The sequence below is a fragment of the Parambassis ranga genome, chromosome 19 (assembly GCF_900634625.1).
Source record: "Parambassis ranga chromosome 19, fParRan2.1, whole genome shotgun sequence".
NCBI classification, from domain to species: Eukaryota; Metazoa; Chordata; class Actinopteri; family Ambassidae; genus Parambassis; species Parambassis ranga.
The window spans coordinates 7,553,274-7,569,393 of NC_041039.1; the positions used below are offsets into that span (position 1 = coordinate 7,553,274).

The 16,120-nt window shown below is 44.2% G+C and overlaps 1 protein-coding gene across 5 annotated transcripts in view; it reads left to right on the forward strand.

The window, feature by feature from the left end:
* Nucleotides 1-16,120, forward strand: part of ctbp2l (C-terminal binding protein 2, like) — a 79,107-nt gene that overhangs the window by 61,328 nt on the left and 1,659 nt on the right. For 4 of the 5 annotated variants that reach the window (XM_028430331.1, XM_028430332.1, XM_028430330.1 and 1 more), the window contains 7 exons: nt 5,784-5,938; nt 8,805-8,949; nt 10,299-10,505; nt 12,780-12,994; nt 14,032-14,162; nt 14,813-14,940; nt 15,384-15,501. In XM_028430331.1, coding sequence (XP_028286132.1) covers nt 5,784-5,938; nt 8,805-8,949; nt 10,299-10,505; nt 12,780-12,994; nt 14,032-14,162; nt 14,813-14,940; nt 15,384-15,501 — 1,099 coding nt within the window. Of the gene's footprint in view, nt 1-5,783; nt 5,939-8,804; nt 8,950-10,298; nt 10,506-12,779; nt 12,995-14,031; nt 14,163-14,812; nt 14,941-15,383; nt 15,502-15,714; nt 15,790-16,120 lie in introns of all 5 variants that reach the window. The other variant, XM_028430335.1, reaches the window with a different exon arrangement.

Below are 16,120 nucleotides of genomic sequence, written 5' to 3' on the forward strand. Positions count from 1 at the left end.
AGACTCCCAGCTCCCTTCGACCACATAATGGAAACTCTGGCCTCATCTCCCAGTGCGCTCTGCTACGTCCTTGCTGCCAGACTCTGACTAAGTGTTGCTGGCTTGAGAGCCGTAGCCTCCAGCCTGAGCCGAGTTCGGCTTCCACAAGTATTTGTCTACAGGAATGATTAGAATTATAAGCACTGATGGAAAAAGAGTGAACAATCTGATCTTATAAATTCTAGTAATCTACATCATTTAAGCTTTTCTCACCAGAGGCCTAGATTTCCAAAATAATTTGACCCAGTTTTCATTTTTAACAACTGGTGTGCATTTTAATTGAGAAAAATGTTCTGTTTTTAGACTGCTAAATGAGCTCACCACATATTATTACAAGGGATGTGAAAAGATTTTAATAACATAATATCTAGCAGCAGTGGATGCCTTTTAAAAAATATTTCCAAAGCCCATTTTCCTCATCGTAAAAACCCATATGATAAATCTAATTTTGCTTGAAAATTACATCAGAAATTTTGTGCTTTGGCTCTCTTACAAGAGTCAGACTTATTTAACTGTGCTAGTATAAATATATACAGAATTATATAAATTATTAGCAACATGTGCAGTAAGATTAGTGGGTTGTGGCTGCCTCTGACAACCGCAGAACAATTATCCAATGAATCAGTTAATTAGTAGAAAATAATTTATCTCACATCGCTTTAAATTGGTTTTGGATTATTGGTCAAATTAAATAAGCACACATCTCTGCGCTCTCTGCTTACTTGAATTGTCGAACGGTTGCATTGTCACTATTTTTGACATGCAATTAATTAATTAGGATGGTAAAAAAAATAATTTGAAGATTAATCACCAGTGAAGAAAATCATTAGTTGCAGCCCTAAACTTGACAGCAGGCGGGTGTGTGTGTGTGTGTGTTACATGCATTTATTCCTTTGGCAGGTAAACCTACAGCAGCAGCTGCCTCCCTCTGTGAAAATTAACTCGTCCCAAATCATCTCACATCTCTTACACACACGCGCACACAGACACATTTGCAGCCTGGCAACAGTTTAGCAGCAAGCAGAGGAAGCGAGAACAGAACAGAAAGGAAATGAGAGGGATTAATTAGCAGCGCAGTGAAATTAAGAGCACTCCCCCTCCTGTGGTTCTGACATGACCCCTAACACTGCACAGCCCCCCTGCCCTCAGCGAGTACATTTGATGCAAGTCCTCCTTGCCTCTGTGCCATTCATGTCATGAATAGTTTGAGTCTGCAGTAGTTTTGTGGTGAGGTAATGGTAAACCACTGCTTAAACCAGGAACCTATGGAGAACATGGCAGACCTGCTGAAAATCCCCACTTCGTCCTGCACGTTGATTCTCACAAGGTGTTGCAGTGCTGTTAAAATAAGAGAAAGCGCTCGTCACAGCAGAGGTTACAGCTTGTTCCCATTGATCTCGATGGAGCTGTAACTATCTCAAGACTAAGTAAAACAAAGATGTCTTTTTTATGTTTTATCATTTCAGGATTTTACCTTAAAAACTTAACATTTTCAGTTAATACAGATTAGATCCATTTCAACATGTTGTCAAACCTGCTTCAGTATGAAATATAGTGATGTAATGGCTGTTAAAAAGGTGGTTGAGTGAAAAAGTAAGCACAAATCCTTGGGGGAGACCACATAACAACAAAATATGATTGTCACAGTCTCAGAAATGCCAACCAGATGATTTAGTGTAGTTGTAGTGTGTGCTGATTGTAGGGATTTTTTTGTAATTTTGGGGGAAAAGTGGAGGTCACAGGTCAGCCTCTCTCTGTAAGGGGTCTTTGGGATAGTCTTTAGGATGTGCAGGGCAACTGACAATTTTAATGCATTTTAAAAGCGCTGTTGTAATTTTTGTAATGCAACACACAGCCTTCTTTACATACATTCAAACAGACTAATCTGGATGCACAAGCAACAGCCATGCTGTCAAGTATCACTGCTGAGAGGAAAGGTGCTGATAAGGGTGTCATGAATGCATCACTTATCAGAATCAGGGTGGGGTGGTATTGTGTGGCTGACAGACCCAGTGGTTCTGGTTGAGACTGGTTTGATGTACATGCTGTCAGTTTACCACAAGGGGAGTGTTGCCTGTCACCTCCCTGCTCCCCTGCCCGCATACATCATCTCCTCTCCATCAAAATCAGCAGAGTGAGAATCAATCTGTCACACAGGCAGACACACACACAAATATACACGCTCAGCTCATAGAAAGACAGAGTGACAGGGAAGGAAAGAAAATGATAGAAAAGGAAGAGAAGGACTGACAGGCGAGGTGAAAGAATGAGGAGGGGCGGTGATTACTAAAAGACAGCTCAGGACCGATAGCAGAGGTCGGAGAGAAATTTACGTGAAAAGCGAGATAATGGAAAGAGAATCAGATACACAATGAGCAAACATAGATACACATGACGAGCTGTCAGAAGATGGTATCATGTGGCGGAGAGTGATCGGTGAAAATACAACACTGCAGACGATGCAATGAAATGTAACAGAGAAAGTCGGCAAAAGGGAGATTTAAAGAGTAAGAGACTGAAAGGTCAGGAAGACACTGAGAAACCCAGCGGATGATTCATGGAGTTCAGCCTATCTAACTTCTGCCTGAGGGTTTGATGCAGCCTGCCAACCGCTCTTCTCCCCAAATACTTGTTCATCTGCAGCTTCTCTCACCTGCACACCCACTGCTGTCTGTTATGGTTAGATACAAGTATCCACTGGTTAGATGAGGCAGGCGGAAGGTTATGGCTCTTTTCTCCGAGAGTCCTTAATCAATACTTTTTATTTACCTTTGATTCAATTCACTGTGTGATGTGAAATCAATCAGCTCTGCAGCAGTGATGCCTAAGATATTTTTTTTTACCTATTTCAGCCTGTTGTTTTGATTTTACTGCTCATATACAAAGGGGGTCAGTGTTAGTGGCTGCATGTTTAGGAAAGCAAATAAATACCAAAAATGAATGCTAGTTAAATGCTAATATGTATGCTAGAAAAGAGAATCTGACCCCTAGTGGCCAGAAGTTAGACGTTTTTTTGGTAAACATCTTGGGACCTCAAAAAATTCAGCAGCAGTGATCACTGTCAAAATGGCAACCACACATCCTATTCATGCCAAATCAGACAAATAAGGCAGATGGTGGATGAGTTAAAATTCACTTGGCAGCCATGGACTCTCAGATAGTGTGGCCCCAAAATAGAAATACTACGAAGGTTATTAATTTACTGCATAATCACTCGGAGAGACGTATAATCCATCAACTTCTACCTTAGGCCATAAATGTATCAATAATACCCATTACCATGAATCAAGGCTCAAGAGATTTCTATTTTGACTAATTGATCGGCGAATGAGTTCAGTGTGTTTAATTCTGTTGGACACTTTCATGTTTCCTTTAATGGTGTCGTCCAATGCTGTGCCCAGTCTTGCCTCCATTAATATTCAACGAGCTGTCACTTGCAGGCGCACCACAGACAGCCACGCCTCACCTTTCCCACCATTATGTCACCTGTCTTGAGCAAGGAGTCTGATAAGTAGGTAGAAATGAGTTGTGTTTGATGGTGGGCTCTTGGTATCGAGGAGGAAGGGGCAGCTGTCTGAGTGTCAGTGGGGAAAAAAACATCTCCTGCGCCCTCTGCACCGCGAGTGTGTGGAGGATACGGATGTTTGCGCCTTCGACCTCAACTCTCGGCGCAGATGCCAGTGCTGCCAAAAATAAAGTGCATTAAAACTGGCAGCCAAAGCCTGTTAAGTGATCACCATGACAACAGGCGGAAGGCACAGGGAGACGACACCTCCACTACGATCCTCCCCCTGCCCTAAGAGGCTATGCTGCTGGACTGCTCGCTGCCTCTTTCTTCTTTCATCATCCTCTCCTTCTCTGATACGTCTCCTGGGATCTCTTTAGGCTAACAGACTGTTTAGCCTGTTGTCATGCATGCTCGTTTTTTTTATTTTAATTCTGCTCATCTCTGTCCTTTTTCCTTCTTGCCTCCTCCTACCTGTTTGTTTTCTCACTCTGGCCACACACAACTCAACATCCTAAATCTTCTAATCTCACCTTTATCTGCCCTAATTAGCCTCCTCTGCTTCTGTAATCCCAAAGACCACTGGCCTCAATGAGCTCTTCCTTCACCTCTTCTATACTTTCCCTTTCTCCACCCCGGTCCTTATCACGACCATGGAGTCTGATGTCACTGTAATCTTCAGGATAACATTAAGAGCACATGCATGCAGTGAGGTCAACACGCAAGCATCCAGATACAGATCTTGGCAGGAGAGCAGCAAAACACTAGATAAGACCAGTGATGTCATGAAGTCACATGTCCACAGGGGATCTTGCTGTTGTAAGACTGACTCTTGACCTGTTTGTGTTGGCTTAAACCGATCCATCGATGCCGAGTTAAAATGGCCTGTACAGTCCCTCTCCATCCATCTGCATGCCCGCTCTGATGCAACATGAATATTGATGCTTCTTACTTGTTAACATTATATGAAGCTGGCCTGGTAAATTGTCATCTCAGTGCAACACGTCTTCTTCAGTGGGATGTGTGAGAAGGTCGGGCTGCTCGGGGAGCTCTGCTCTTATTGCCTCTCTTCACTTTAAGTGAGAGAGGAGACAGAACCAGAATGGCGACACACTCTTCGTCAAGTGCACTGAAGTGCAGATGTGAGTTGGCTGTGGGTTTGTTTCAGGGTTGTAGGGTTTTCTCTAACACTCTCTGTTTCAATGATGCATTGCTCTTTTGAGGCAGGGCAGCAGTGAAACTCATTTCTAAAGGTGTAGCTCACAGTGTTTGTCTTTTTTCCCCTTCTTTCACAGCTGCTGGTTCTACTCAGACTGAGACAGATGTAGGATCCTTTGAACTGAGAAATGAGTACAAAGTGTGTGTCAGTGTGCAGTTGTTACAGACACACAAGGGAAAATTTATATGATGGAGTATGATGGGATATACAGTAGTACAGTCGTGTATCCATACATTGGTGTGTGCTGTAAGAGAGGCGGTGGTCTAATCCAGTCCTGAGAAGTTGCATTGATTATTTGAACAATGCTTGTTAGTTCGGAGAAGCCATGCTTCCTGTTATATCCTGATCAGCTCATTTGCACACATAGGTGCACACGTGCATGCTCACACACACAGCAGGGGATAAATCCAATCCTGGCAGCAGAGTGGAACTTGACTGTTGTAAATTTTAATGTTGCATTGTGAAATTTTGCACACTGCAATGTGGGTGGTTTTGCAGTATATGTTTGCATTTGCTTCTGTTTCTGTAAATGTTTTACATATCATAAAGCAACCTTAAAAGTGTTCTATCTTTAGCTCAAGATGTTTCAGTGACATAAATATTGATTGATTGAAATTTTTTCATTCATTTTAAAGTAATTAAAAACAATATGTTGATCAAAACAAAACAAAGAAACTGACAAAACAAAGAAAGATGATATACTTATCTCCAGGCAGCTATTATATCAACTAGCATTCCTGTTGTGGCACCATTAGAGTCACAGGAAAGGTGACCATTGTGCTCAACCATTGGCTGTGGGAAAGACAGACCCGTGATGGCCGGACATGCCAAAATGCATGCCGCTTTCGTTCACTGAGTTTCTAGGAGAATCTCAGAGCCATGAGCACTAGCACATCACTCAGTCGAGGACATGTTTAACCCTTTATGTTGTTTCAGGATAAACTGTCAGACTACACCAACCGTTCTCTTTTGAGGCTTTGGTCCTCCTAAAATAAATTTCTCTTCTTTTTGTCCCTCCAGGTATTCGGCCCCAAATCATGAACGGGCCAATGCACCCGCGCCCCCTGGTGGCGCTTTTGGACGGTCGTGATTGCACCGTGGAGATGCCCATCCTGAAAGATTTAGCAACCGTTGCCTTCTGCGATGCCCAGTCCACACAGGAAATCCACGAGAAGGTAAAAAAGACACACACAGTTTCTTCTTCATCAGAGGAGCTGATGGAGAAACGGAACCTGCCACTTACTCACTCACATCTTGCTTCTTTTTCAATCGCAGTGCTCATATGTGAAATGCGTTATACTGACCCCATGCACACATGCCAGTTAAAATATAGTGCCTTCATTATGATTTAATGTCGCTTTGTGGCACAGAGCATGATGCCTATATCGGTGCCATTGTACTAATAGAAAGTCTTGTATGGCGGGATGCGGTGTAATTACATTAGCTTGTAGAGGCTCTTTATTGCTTTTTATGCAGCGCTGTGGCTGCAAAACAATATATGGGCACAGAGATGGGTATCACCCAAGTGCTATCTCTCTGTCTACAGACAGAGTGAAAGCCACTACATCTTTCCCTTCGCTGTTTTTATGAAAATGGGACATATTAAAAAAGAGGCATTTGCATAGAGATCAATTCAATCAAAGACCTTGGGCGATGGGGAGAGGAGGGGAGCGGGTAGCTTTTTGTTTGTTTTAACACTGCCTTATCAGGGAAAACATGATTGTAATGTTCACCTCGCCAGCATATTCAGCAGTTCACAGTAATAACTTGCAGTCTAGATACCCAGAGGGGCGGTATAGATTGAAAATGTCCAATCTCTTTTTTTCTGTAGAGATGCAGTGTTGATAACTCCTGGAGTCTCAGTATGATGTTGTCAGGGCAGATGCCAGCTGCCACACACCCCTCTATACACACCAGACAATACCAAAACTCATGGGAAACACTGTCCAAGGGTAAAAGCAGCCTAAGGTCATGTCAGGTCTCCTACACGGTAATCCCTTATTCCCAGGGTGATAGAGATGTGATAAAATACACAGAGGGCAAATACTGATCAAGATCAAGTTACAATGTCACTTCAATGAGACCATATTCTGCACGCAGCACCTGCGCTCCAACATCATCATCATCCAAGGTCGATGATCCCTCGTCACAGCCGCTGCACCTCACAGTCACGTGTGGCTTGTAAAAGTTGGATGATAGCCCATATGGCACAGAGTCAATATTGGCCCTGTTACAACACTGTACACAGCCTGATGCTATTCATCCAATAGTTGTGTTAAGCTCAAGGCTGCAACTATAGACTGCTAATGTAAGCAAATCATGTATTTAAATTTAGTTCTAAAATGAGCAGTCTTCAGCCAGTAACCGCTTTTTGATTTAAATGAATATTTGATGATAAAAATCCTCAGTTTTCTTCACACAGCAGCTGCTAGACTTTTTATGACCAGAGCTGCAGAGTGTTGCTCTTACCTTCCTGAAGGAGTTTGTATTGGAAGAATGGGTTTAACACAGCTGGCTTTCCAGGAGCGCAAGGTTCATGTTCTGTTTGAACTTTAAAGTTTCAAGGTAGAAGCCTTTCTGTTTGATCCAAATAGCTTTTGGTATGGATTGAGATGCTAAACACCAGGTGTAATTAGCTACAGTGACTCTTCATCTGTGTGCCAATAGCATTGCTGCCTACACACATACAGTGGAGTATGTGCACCAGAACTTGAGATACGCTCATGCAGGCCAAACAGGGAGGCCTTGCTGCCCTGCGAGGAACATCCAGGCTTAATAAGCAATGACGCTAAAAGCAACAAAGCTTTGGTTACAGTAGAGAGGGGGCTGTAGTTTAGGTCTGTAGTTTAGGTCAGAGTTTCCATTAAAATATCATCCATTCATTGTGAATTCCCCCTCAACGAAAGCCTCCTTCTCCTCAGGCTCAGTGCAGAGGGAGAATATTGTGTTTTTTCCTGATCGCTTGTGCTTGTGTGCAAAGAGTGTTTTAACCTTGAACTGGTGTCTGGAAGGCCTGCTCGGGACACGGCTCTAATAAAAGCTGTATGGAAATTCAGAGCTAATCTACTAATCACAGGAAAGCTAATGCAGTTTGGCTGGAGGTGGATGTGGAGCTGTTATTTAGCCGCTGACGGGCTGTGGCAGATACTGAGAGGGAATAGTTCAGATCCACATCAGACTGAATCACAGGCCAGGTCACCTTGTACGTGTTAAGTGGCAGAGCAGCAGTGTTTCACAGTGACAGCACACCTGAAGGGACACACAAAGCGCCACCATGTGGTCATATATTCACAAAAAAAAATAAAGAAGAAAAAGTTGCTCCGTTCTCTGTTGTTTCTCCCCAGCTTGTGTTTGGTTATTTTTTTGTAATTATTTAGTTCAACCTATAAGTTAAAGATTACTCAATGTCAGTTGTGTGGCCCAACTCTAGCGGGTTAGCATGCTAAAATTAATGGATTTGCACAGCTTGACATCAAAAGTTTTTCTCAAGAGGGTGTTTAAATGATCATGGTACACCACAACAAGTAAGTTTCCTGATTGCTGTCACTCGAAACTATTTTAATTTTAACTGTGAATGTTTTAAAAGGTCACCCGAGTACATCTCTATTGGTTTGACCTGCTATCATGAGGTTGTTCCTGCAGTCAGTGGCTGCATTGACCACTCTGTTCAGTCAATGGCCCAGATCCTTTTGTCCGTGAACACCCTCGAGGTCTGAGTGTAATTGTGATGATCGTGCAACTTTGTGCAAGACAATACAGTGGCTTGTTACCACTTCCAGTGCAGGTCTGTAAATTGGACAGTGTCAATGCTGCTGGTGGCCATGTGACCCCTGCAGTTCCACTCTAAAATCTATAATGTGTCCAAAGACATGTGATTTTCATGACTCCTCTGGAAGGAATGTGATCTTGTGATTATCATGGGTTCTTTATGAACCTTAAATGGACTATTAGTCATATGTTGCAGGGCTCCAAGTAAAAAAAAAAATATATGAATGAATGGACAAAAGACAGACACTTGTGTGTGTGTGTGTTTGTCTGCAGGTGCTGAATGAGGCAGTGGGAGCCATGATGTACCACACCATCACCTTGACCAGAGAGGACTTGGAAAAGTTTAAGGCTTTGCGCATCATCATTCGCATCGGCAGCGGCTATGACAACATCGACATCAAGGCTGCAGGGGAGCTGGGTACGCACTCTGCACACATTCAATACTTAATCATGTTACATTGTATTTTTGTCTGTGCCTGTTTATGGTGTTTAGAGAGATTAACGTTTCATTTCTGGCAAGATCTTTGGCTGAGCAGATATTTGGAGAGTGGAAAGTGCACTTGGGTGTCAGAAGAAAGCATAGACTAACAAATATGAACAAACATTTTAGAACATCACTTTTTCCTAAGGAGCTGTTCTGAGTCTGTGTGGGACCTTCAATGTGTTGGCAGTGTCTGAGTCTGTCTAAACTCCTGGTTAATACAAATGCAGGCAAAGAGGTGGAGCTGGTTGTGGACAGGAGTGTTACATAGGCAGGAAGCTCACAATCTAAGTCTGTACCTACCAGTCTTTCAGAACAGCTATATATATATATATATATATATATATATATATATATATATATATATATATATATATATATATATATATATCCAGCTCAACCTTCTTGACCAAACATGGCAATTTCTGCCTACCTGAAATACCTTATTCAGTGTTATATTGATTTCTTCGCAGGGAGCAGTGTGTTACAACACCTCAGGCACCAGAAGTCACATTTTTAAGAGAATTTTCAGGCAATACTTAAACACATCACCGTGTCAGCACATTGGGACAATTGTTTCAGAATATAATACAGTTGACATGTTTGCTGTTTCCTTGTTTTTACTGTATGGATTTTTAGAATCAAAGCCTGCATTAAATAGGCAGATGAAGTATGGGCATCCCACTGTGAGGCAGAATGTTCAAAGAGACGGAGAGAGTTCAGCTTTCTCTCTGAACTACCACCCAGGCTTCTATCAGCAGGCTGGTGGCTCAAACAGCTCTTACAGCTGACAAAGCTGCCATTTGCCTGCCAATACGAGATACTGTGTCTAACTGCCACCCACTCACCGGAGGCACAGTGCCTTTGCAGCACAGGAGTCAAAAGCTATCGTGCCTGGAGAAGGCGGCGCTGATATGACGGCTGTTCTCGGGTAGAAGAAAAGGGGCCATTGATCGAGCAGGCTCCGGCTATTTTTTGCTGCCCAGAGACGCCGGTGCTGTTAGTCTGAGATACAGTGTGGGATGAGGACATTAGAGGAGAGCGAGGGCAGTCAGAAGTGCTTAAGTGTTAGAGAAGAAATCTGTGTTGTTAGAAGGTAATGCCATGAGGGTCAGTGGGTATAAATTGCCTGAAGGCAAAAAAAAAGATGAACATTCAGCTGTATGACAACTTAACAGAAAGTCTTACTTTCTAGTCTACACATCTATCCACACTAGATATATTATTATTAAGATTTGAAGTGATGTATCATCATGTGACAAATCTTCTGTGTGTTGTCTTTTCAGGCATTGCTGTGTGCAACATTCCCTCTGCAGCTGTGGAGGAGACTGCTGACTCCACCCTGTGCCATATCCTCAACCTGTACCGGCGGAACACCTGGCTCTACCAGGCTCTCCGGGAGGGCACGCGGGTCCAGAGCGTGGAGCAAATCCGGGAGGTGGCATCCGGTGCCGCCCGCATCCGTGGCGAGACCCTGGGCCTCATCGGTTTCGGTGAGTATCTCCTTGTGTTGCAGCTCTTGGGGTGTGCTTTTTATCCGCTCCCTCCTGTTTTCATATCCTCTCAGTGTGCCTTCTGTTTTCCTGCTCTGATAAGGTTATTTTTCTCCCTCTGCCCGGCCCACAGATTATCTCAAGGTTGTCTGTTTCGGCTCCCTCCGGGCTGACTTCCTTCCTCTGCCACGCTGTTCTCTCATCCCACTGCTCTAATGCTCACCATTATATCTCTGTTTTTCTCTCTTCTTCTCCTTCTTCTTCTGTGCTCCCTCGACATCTTGCCCTGCCATAATCAGGCCTCATGGCAGTACCAGAGTCTGCCTGCCTGTGTGTGTGTGTGTGTGTGTGTTACAGTCCCTCCCTGCACCTGTTTTACTGCTGATTGTGTGCGTCATTCTGCCCCTGTCTCAACATCACCAGGGCTGACAGATGCTCTGTCTTCTCACAAGCCTTTCCAGAGTGCCACCTTATCTCTGTGTCCACACACACACATAAACACACTACCGGTCCCAGACAGCTGCTGAGACTTACTGTGCACAAACAGCAGGTCCTGGCAAGAAAAATGTTTCCCCCAATCTCACCCAATCCTCCCACCTCCAGGCTCAGCCGCCTCCAACACAATGTCCATTGTCAGCAAGAGGTTGGGGATGGTAAAAGGCCTCCTGGTGTTTGTAGGACTTCGCACATACAGCCAGTGTGTTTGGACTCTGGAGCACTTCACACACCAGCCAAACTCTTCATGCTAAACATTGAATTCATTTGTTTCTTAAATTCTGTGAAATGCTGCTCCCAGATGAGTTTGTGCTTGTCTGCTCCTTTCTTGATCTGGACAAATTGATTTGGGATTATGGGAAAAAAGAGCCATCCAAGCCACCAACAATCAATAGTTTTGTATTAACAGTGGATCAAATGACTATGCATGTAAAGGAGTCTCTCATTGTGACATGTAATTACTGTAGATAATTATCACAGGCTGTAGCATTAACACGGACTGAAGTATAATGTTGTGCTTTGTCACGATTGCAGCATTATTTGCATTTTTCGCAAATTTTTCCATTAAATTACAGGTTTCAAAAACAATACAAATCATCATGTAAAGAGATGCAGTTATTCTGCAAACCTGCTACTTTTGCAGTCATTTTCTAACACTCACACAGGCAGAAAATTGTTGCAGAAAAAAAGCAGCGATCACTGTTTTGACACCCGAAGCCCCAAAAGCTCTGGTTAAATCAGATTGTGCTGCAGCCGCTAGACGACCTGCTGTGTTTCAAACTGACTAAAAAAAACTCTGCTGCTGCTGCTTCTGTCGTATTGCTCTGTCAACCTGCACTTGAGACCAGTCAGAAAATTGATCAAATGTATGGCAGAGGTTTGTACTGTAATCAGAAATGTAAATAAAAACATGAACATAATTTGGATTAAAAAAGGAGGCCCACAGCAGCTGTAACAGAGTCTTTAACCTGCTGTTTGTTATTGGCCGAAACTGAAAGAGAAAAAAATGATTCTCCTCTGCTGTGGAGCCCCAGAGCAGGACGTAAATGCTCCATCACAAAGAGAGGACCTTGAGACTGTAAAGGTCCGCATCGATCCTTTTCACGAGCAACAACATCCAACTCTCCATTACTCTCTTTTCCTCTGCTGCTGCTGCTGCTGTCTCCAGCCAACAGAGTGGAGACGCACATCCCACACAACAAATGTCTGTGAGAGACGGAGGGAGAGACTGATACACTGCACTCAGCTTCTCATTCACGGTCTCAGACAAGTTAGCTCACATTGTTCTCTCAGAGAATTCATGCATCGTAACATCAATAAATGGAGGATGGATGAAGCAGATCGCATCAATACATTAATAGAACTGTACAAATAATGTACAGTCATTTTTTGTGACATTCATTCCAGGATGATTTTTTATTTCTGGTCTTTGTGCCGTCAAATCAAACTATAGTTAACTAAAGACGTAAAATAAAGTAGATTTAAAAATATATACATTGAGAAAATTGGAAAATATTTTTAGTGAAGCTTTTACGTGCATGAGGAGGCCTTGTGCATGTTTACTGAGTGTGTTTCAGTTGCCCTCGAAGTGGTTACTCTAACAAACACCATCAGTTGTCATTGAAAATAAACAATTTATATATTATAATTCAACGAACACCTTTTAGCAGTAAAACTGAGCAAAGAGTACATTTGACTCATCCAGGCTGAGATTCCGTGCTTGAAGTGTCCTCTGCTCATGTGTCTGTCAGTGAGCCTGGTCTGTCTGTGTGTCCTCAGGGCGTTCGGGCCAGGCCGTAGCGGTGCGGGCCAAGGCTTTCGGCTTCAACGTCATCTTCTACGACCCGTACCTGCAGGACGGCCTTGAGCGCTCGCTGGGCGTCCAGCGTGTCTACACCCTGCAGGACCTGCTGTACCAGAGCGACTGCGTGTCCCTGCACTGCAACCTGAACGAACACAACCACCACCTCATCAACGACTTCACCATCAAACAGGTAACGCACAGGCGCAGTCACACAGACAGGGCTGAACATCACACTGAACAGCTGTGACCTGACCTGAGCTTAATGCACTGCTATCTAGCAGGTAGACAAGCAGAGCTGCTGGTGTATTATTACTCTGTCAACCTAAAGAGCTTTAAAGCTGGGAGAAAGGACTAGAAACAGCAGCAGCCTTCCTGCCTGCATATTCCCTGCTCTTTATCTTAAGCTCCACCAAAGCTGGACACAAATTCATTCCTTTGCTCTGTCAAATGCAATTAGCGCCAGCCCACGGCTACAGCAAATATATCGACTAGGCTGCGCAGCGGGGGGCTGAGAGCGCTGTGAGGGGAAATGTGCTGTTCTCTGAGTCAATAGCTGCGCTGCCAGGCGCTGCCTGTGGTGACACCTGCAGGGAGGCCGAGGAACTGCACAGGCTGAAGGATCCATCTCCCTTCTGTCAATAACGCTGCGTGTTGCTCCTCACGGCTTCTTTTAGCGCTGAGATGAAGTGGGTGTATGGTAATAGCCTAACCTAGTTAACTCTGTGTCTTTTCCAAAGCTGCCTCTTAAGTGCTGCTATGAAAAAAAAACACTTTTCTCTCCTTCACCAAAATTCTGGCTTCTAAAGTGGAAATGTGTTTTTTTTTCTGCATGTCAAAACCACCAAGGCCTAATAAAAGACTGCCTGCCAGTGTAAAGGCTTTTCATGCCCCTGGATTTCAGCTTTTGTCAAGATTAAGGGATTACTTTCTTCTGAGCATATTCATTTGATTTTTTTTTCCTCCTTCCTCCCTCTTACACTTTTTGTTGTGCCTTTTTTTAAACACAAACAGAAAGAGGTGGTGGCGCTGCTTCATCTCAGAGCTCATCCTTTACTTCATCTCCGGGTTTTCAGATAAAGACAGCTCTCTATCCCCATCTGACAGATTTTTCTTTCAGGTGTCAGGTGCAACAAAGAACATCAGTTTTTTAATGTTCTGATGTGTTTTTAATGCAACCCAGATTGATCCCAGATTATTTTGATATTTTGTATTTTTGTGTGATTGCAGATGCGTCAGGGCGCGTTCCTGGTCAACACTGCACGGGGAGGCCTGGTGGAGGAGAAGGCTCTGGCCCAGGCGCTGAAGGAGGGCAGGATACGCGGCGCAGCCCTGGATGTACACGAGACCGAGCCCTTCAGGTACACACACACAATTTAGACAGGCTTCACCTTGAGTTCAGGGAAAAAAGATGCATCACTGTATCTCAGCCCTATTCCCAGTCCAGCCATCACCAGAATACAAACCGCTCGACACGCATCTCTAAGAAACCATGTTCCTCATCTCAGAGGGTAAATGGTGCTGATGTGTTGTTCACGCATCAAGGCCAGTTTGGGGAGTTTGGAGGCTGCTTATTTCTGGCTGGCTGCTCAGCTGACTGGCTGCTTTGAGGAGACCCGCTGAATCTGGAACTCATGGTCCGCTAACCCAATATGTCGACAGGGGAGTGTTTCATAACTTTTTGGCCCTGCGTCGCTCACGACACGACACCGATTCAGGGCGCTGCACACCAAACACACATGCACACAGAAACAAGTGAGGTGTTACAAGCATAGAGGGGGAGGAGGACGCTGTTTTTTGTGAGCCACAGGAGAGGAAAGAGAGAAAGGAAGTATCGGTCCAGCAGGAAGACGATGGTGGTGCTGTGTGAATAACAGGATCTGACATTTTATCCCTACAGCCATATTGTAAACAAATATCTAATGAAAATAATCATTTGTCGGCTGTGCCATCATGGAAGGAAACTCATACACTCTCTGTTTATTTTGCTGTTTTCCTGTGTGTGTTATAGTTTTGCTCAGGGCCCTCTGAAAGATGCTCCCAACCTGATCTGCACACCACACACAGCCTGGTACAGTGAGCAGGCCTCTCTGGAGATGAGGGAGGCGGCTGCCACCGAGATCCGAAGAGCCATCACCGGTAAGAAGTCACACACTTTTGTCATCCATTTTCATACCTCCTTTATAGTCAAGCTCACTGCGGCCCTGCACCTCACTGCTGTCTGCTGTGTGACCTGTTGCTCACCTTTCTTTCCAGATGTTGAATTTCCACTTCAACAGGTCCTCGGCAGCCTTTATTAAATCTGGACCTTCTAATAGATGTCATCATTAGCTCAACAAACGTGGAGCGTAGCGGCTCCAGGGGGCTGGTCTCCCAGAAAACATCCAGATTGTTAAATGATCTTAATTTGCATTTGTGTATCCAAGCCTGATATGTTTGTCGGTCTGAACTCATTAACACTTTGGCAGTGGCTGGCTCATCCTTCTGTAACAAGTTGTGGCCTTTTAGTGTGTGATTTATGCTGGTGTGCTTCACTGCATCTAACACAACGTGTGTGTGTGTGTGTGTGTGTGATGTGACAGGCCGTATCCCTGACAGCCTACGAAACTGCGTCAACAAGGAGTTCTTTGTCACCACAGCACCCTGGGCAGTTATGGATCAACCAGGCGTTCACCCTGAGCTCAATGGCGCCGCCTACAGGTAGGAACTAAAAATGCAGCTAGGGATGCATCATTTAACTAATTTCTAATATATTATTAATAACCAAAATGTTTTATTACTGAATGAACTCACCTCTCTGCTATATCTTAGAGTCCCTTCCCCTCACTAACGTCTCTGTAGCGGTAGAAAGAAATCCCATTCTGGGCCATCTTGATTTCAGCATGTCCACCTCCGTGTGCTTCTTTCACGCAGCCAAGTGAACCAAACTCTTCCGGCCGTAACGACCGGCATCCCCCAAGACAAAATTAATGCCTAGATCAGGAGCAGGTAAATACAATCATCCGGGCCAACGGCATCTGGCTGGAGGTCCCGGATCAGACCCTCTCACCTGTGTGTGCCCCCTCTATAGTCCTCCCAGCACCCACCTGTTTGACTGAACACAAGAGTAGAGATGGATGTGGGGTCTGAGTGTCCCAGTAAGCATGACGTGGATGGTGTCATGCTTTGTGGTTTCCTTCTTATGGGTCCCTGAACTGCACTGTCCCCTTTTCCTTCAATGGTTGATGGATGTTTCCTCCAAATATAACACATTTGGATAACATAAAGTCTTTTATATGCTAATGTAGAGATGTCTGACACTAACCTCTTGACTCCACCC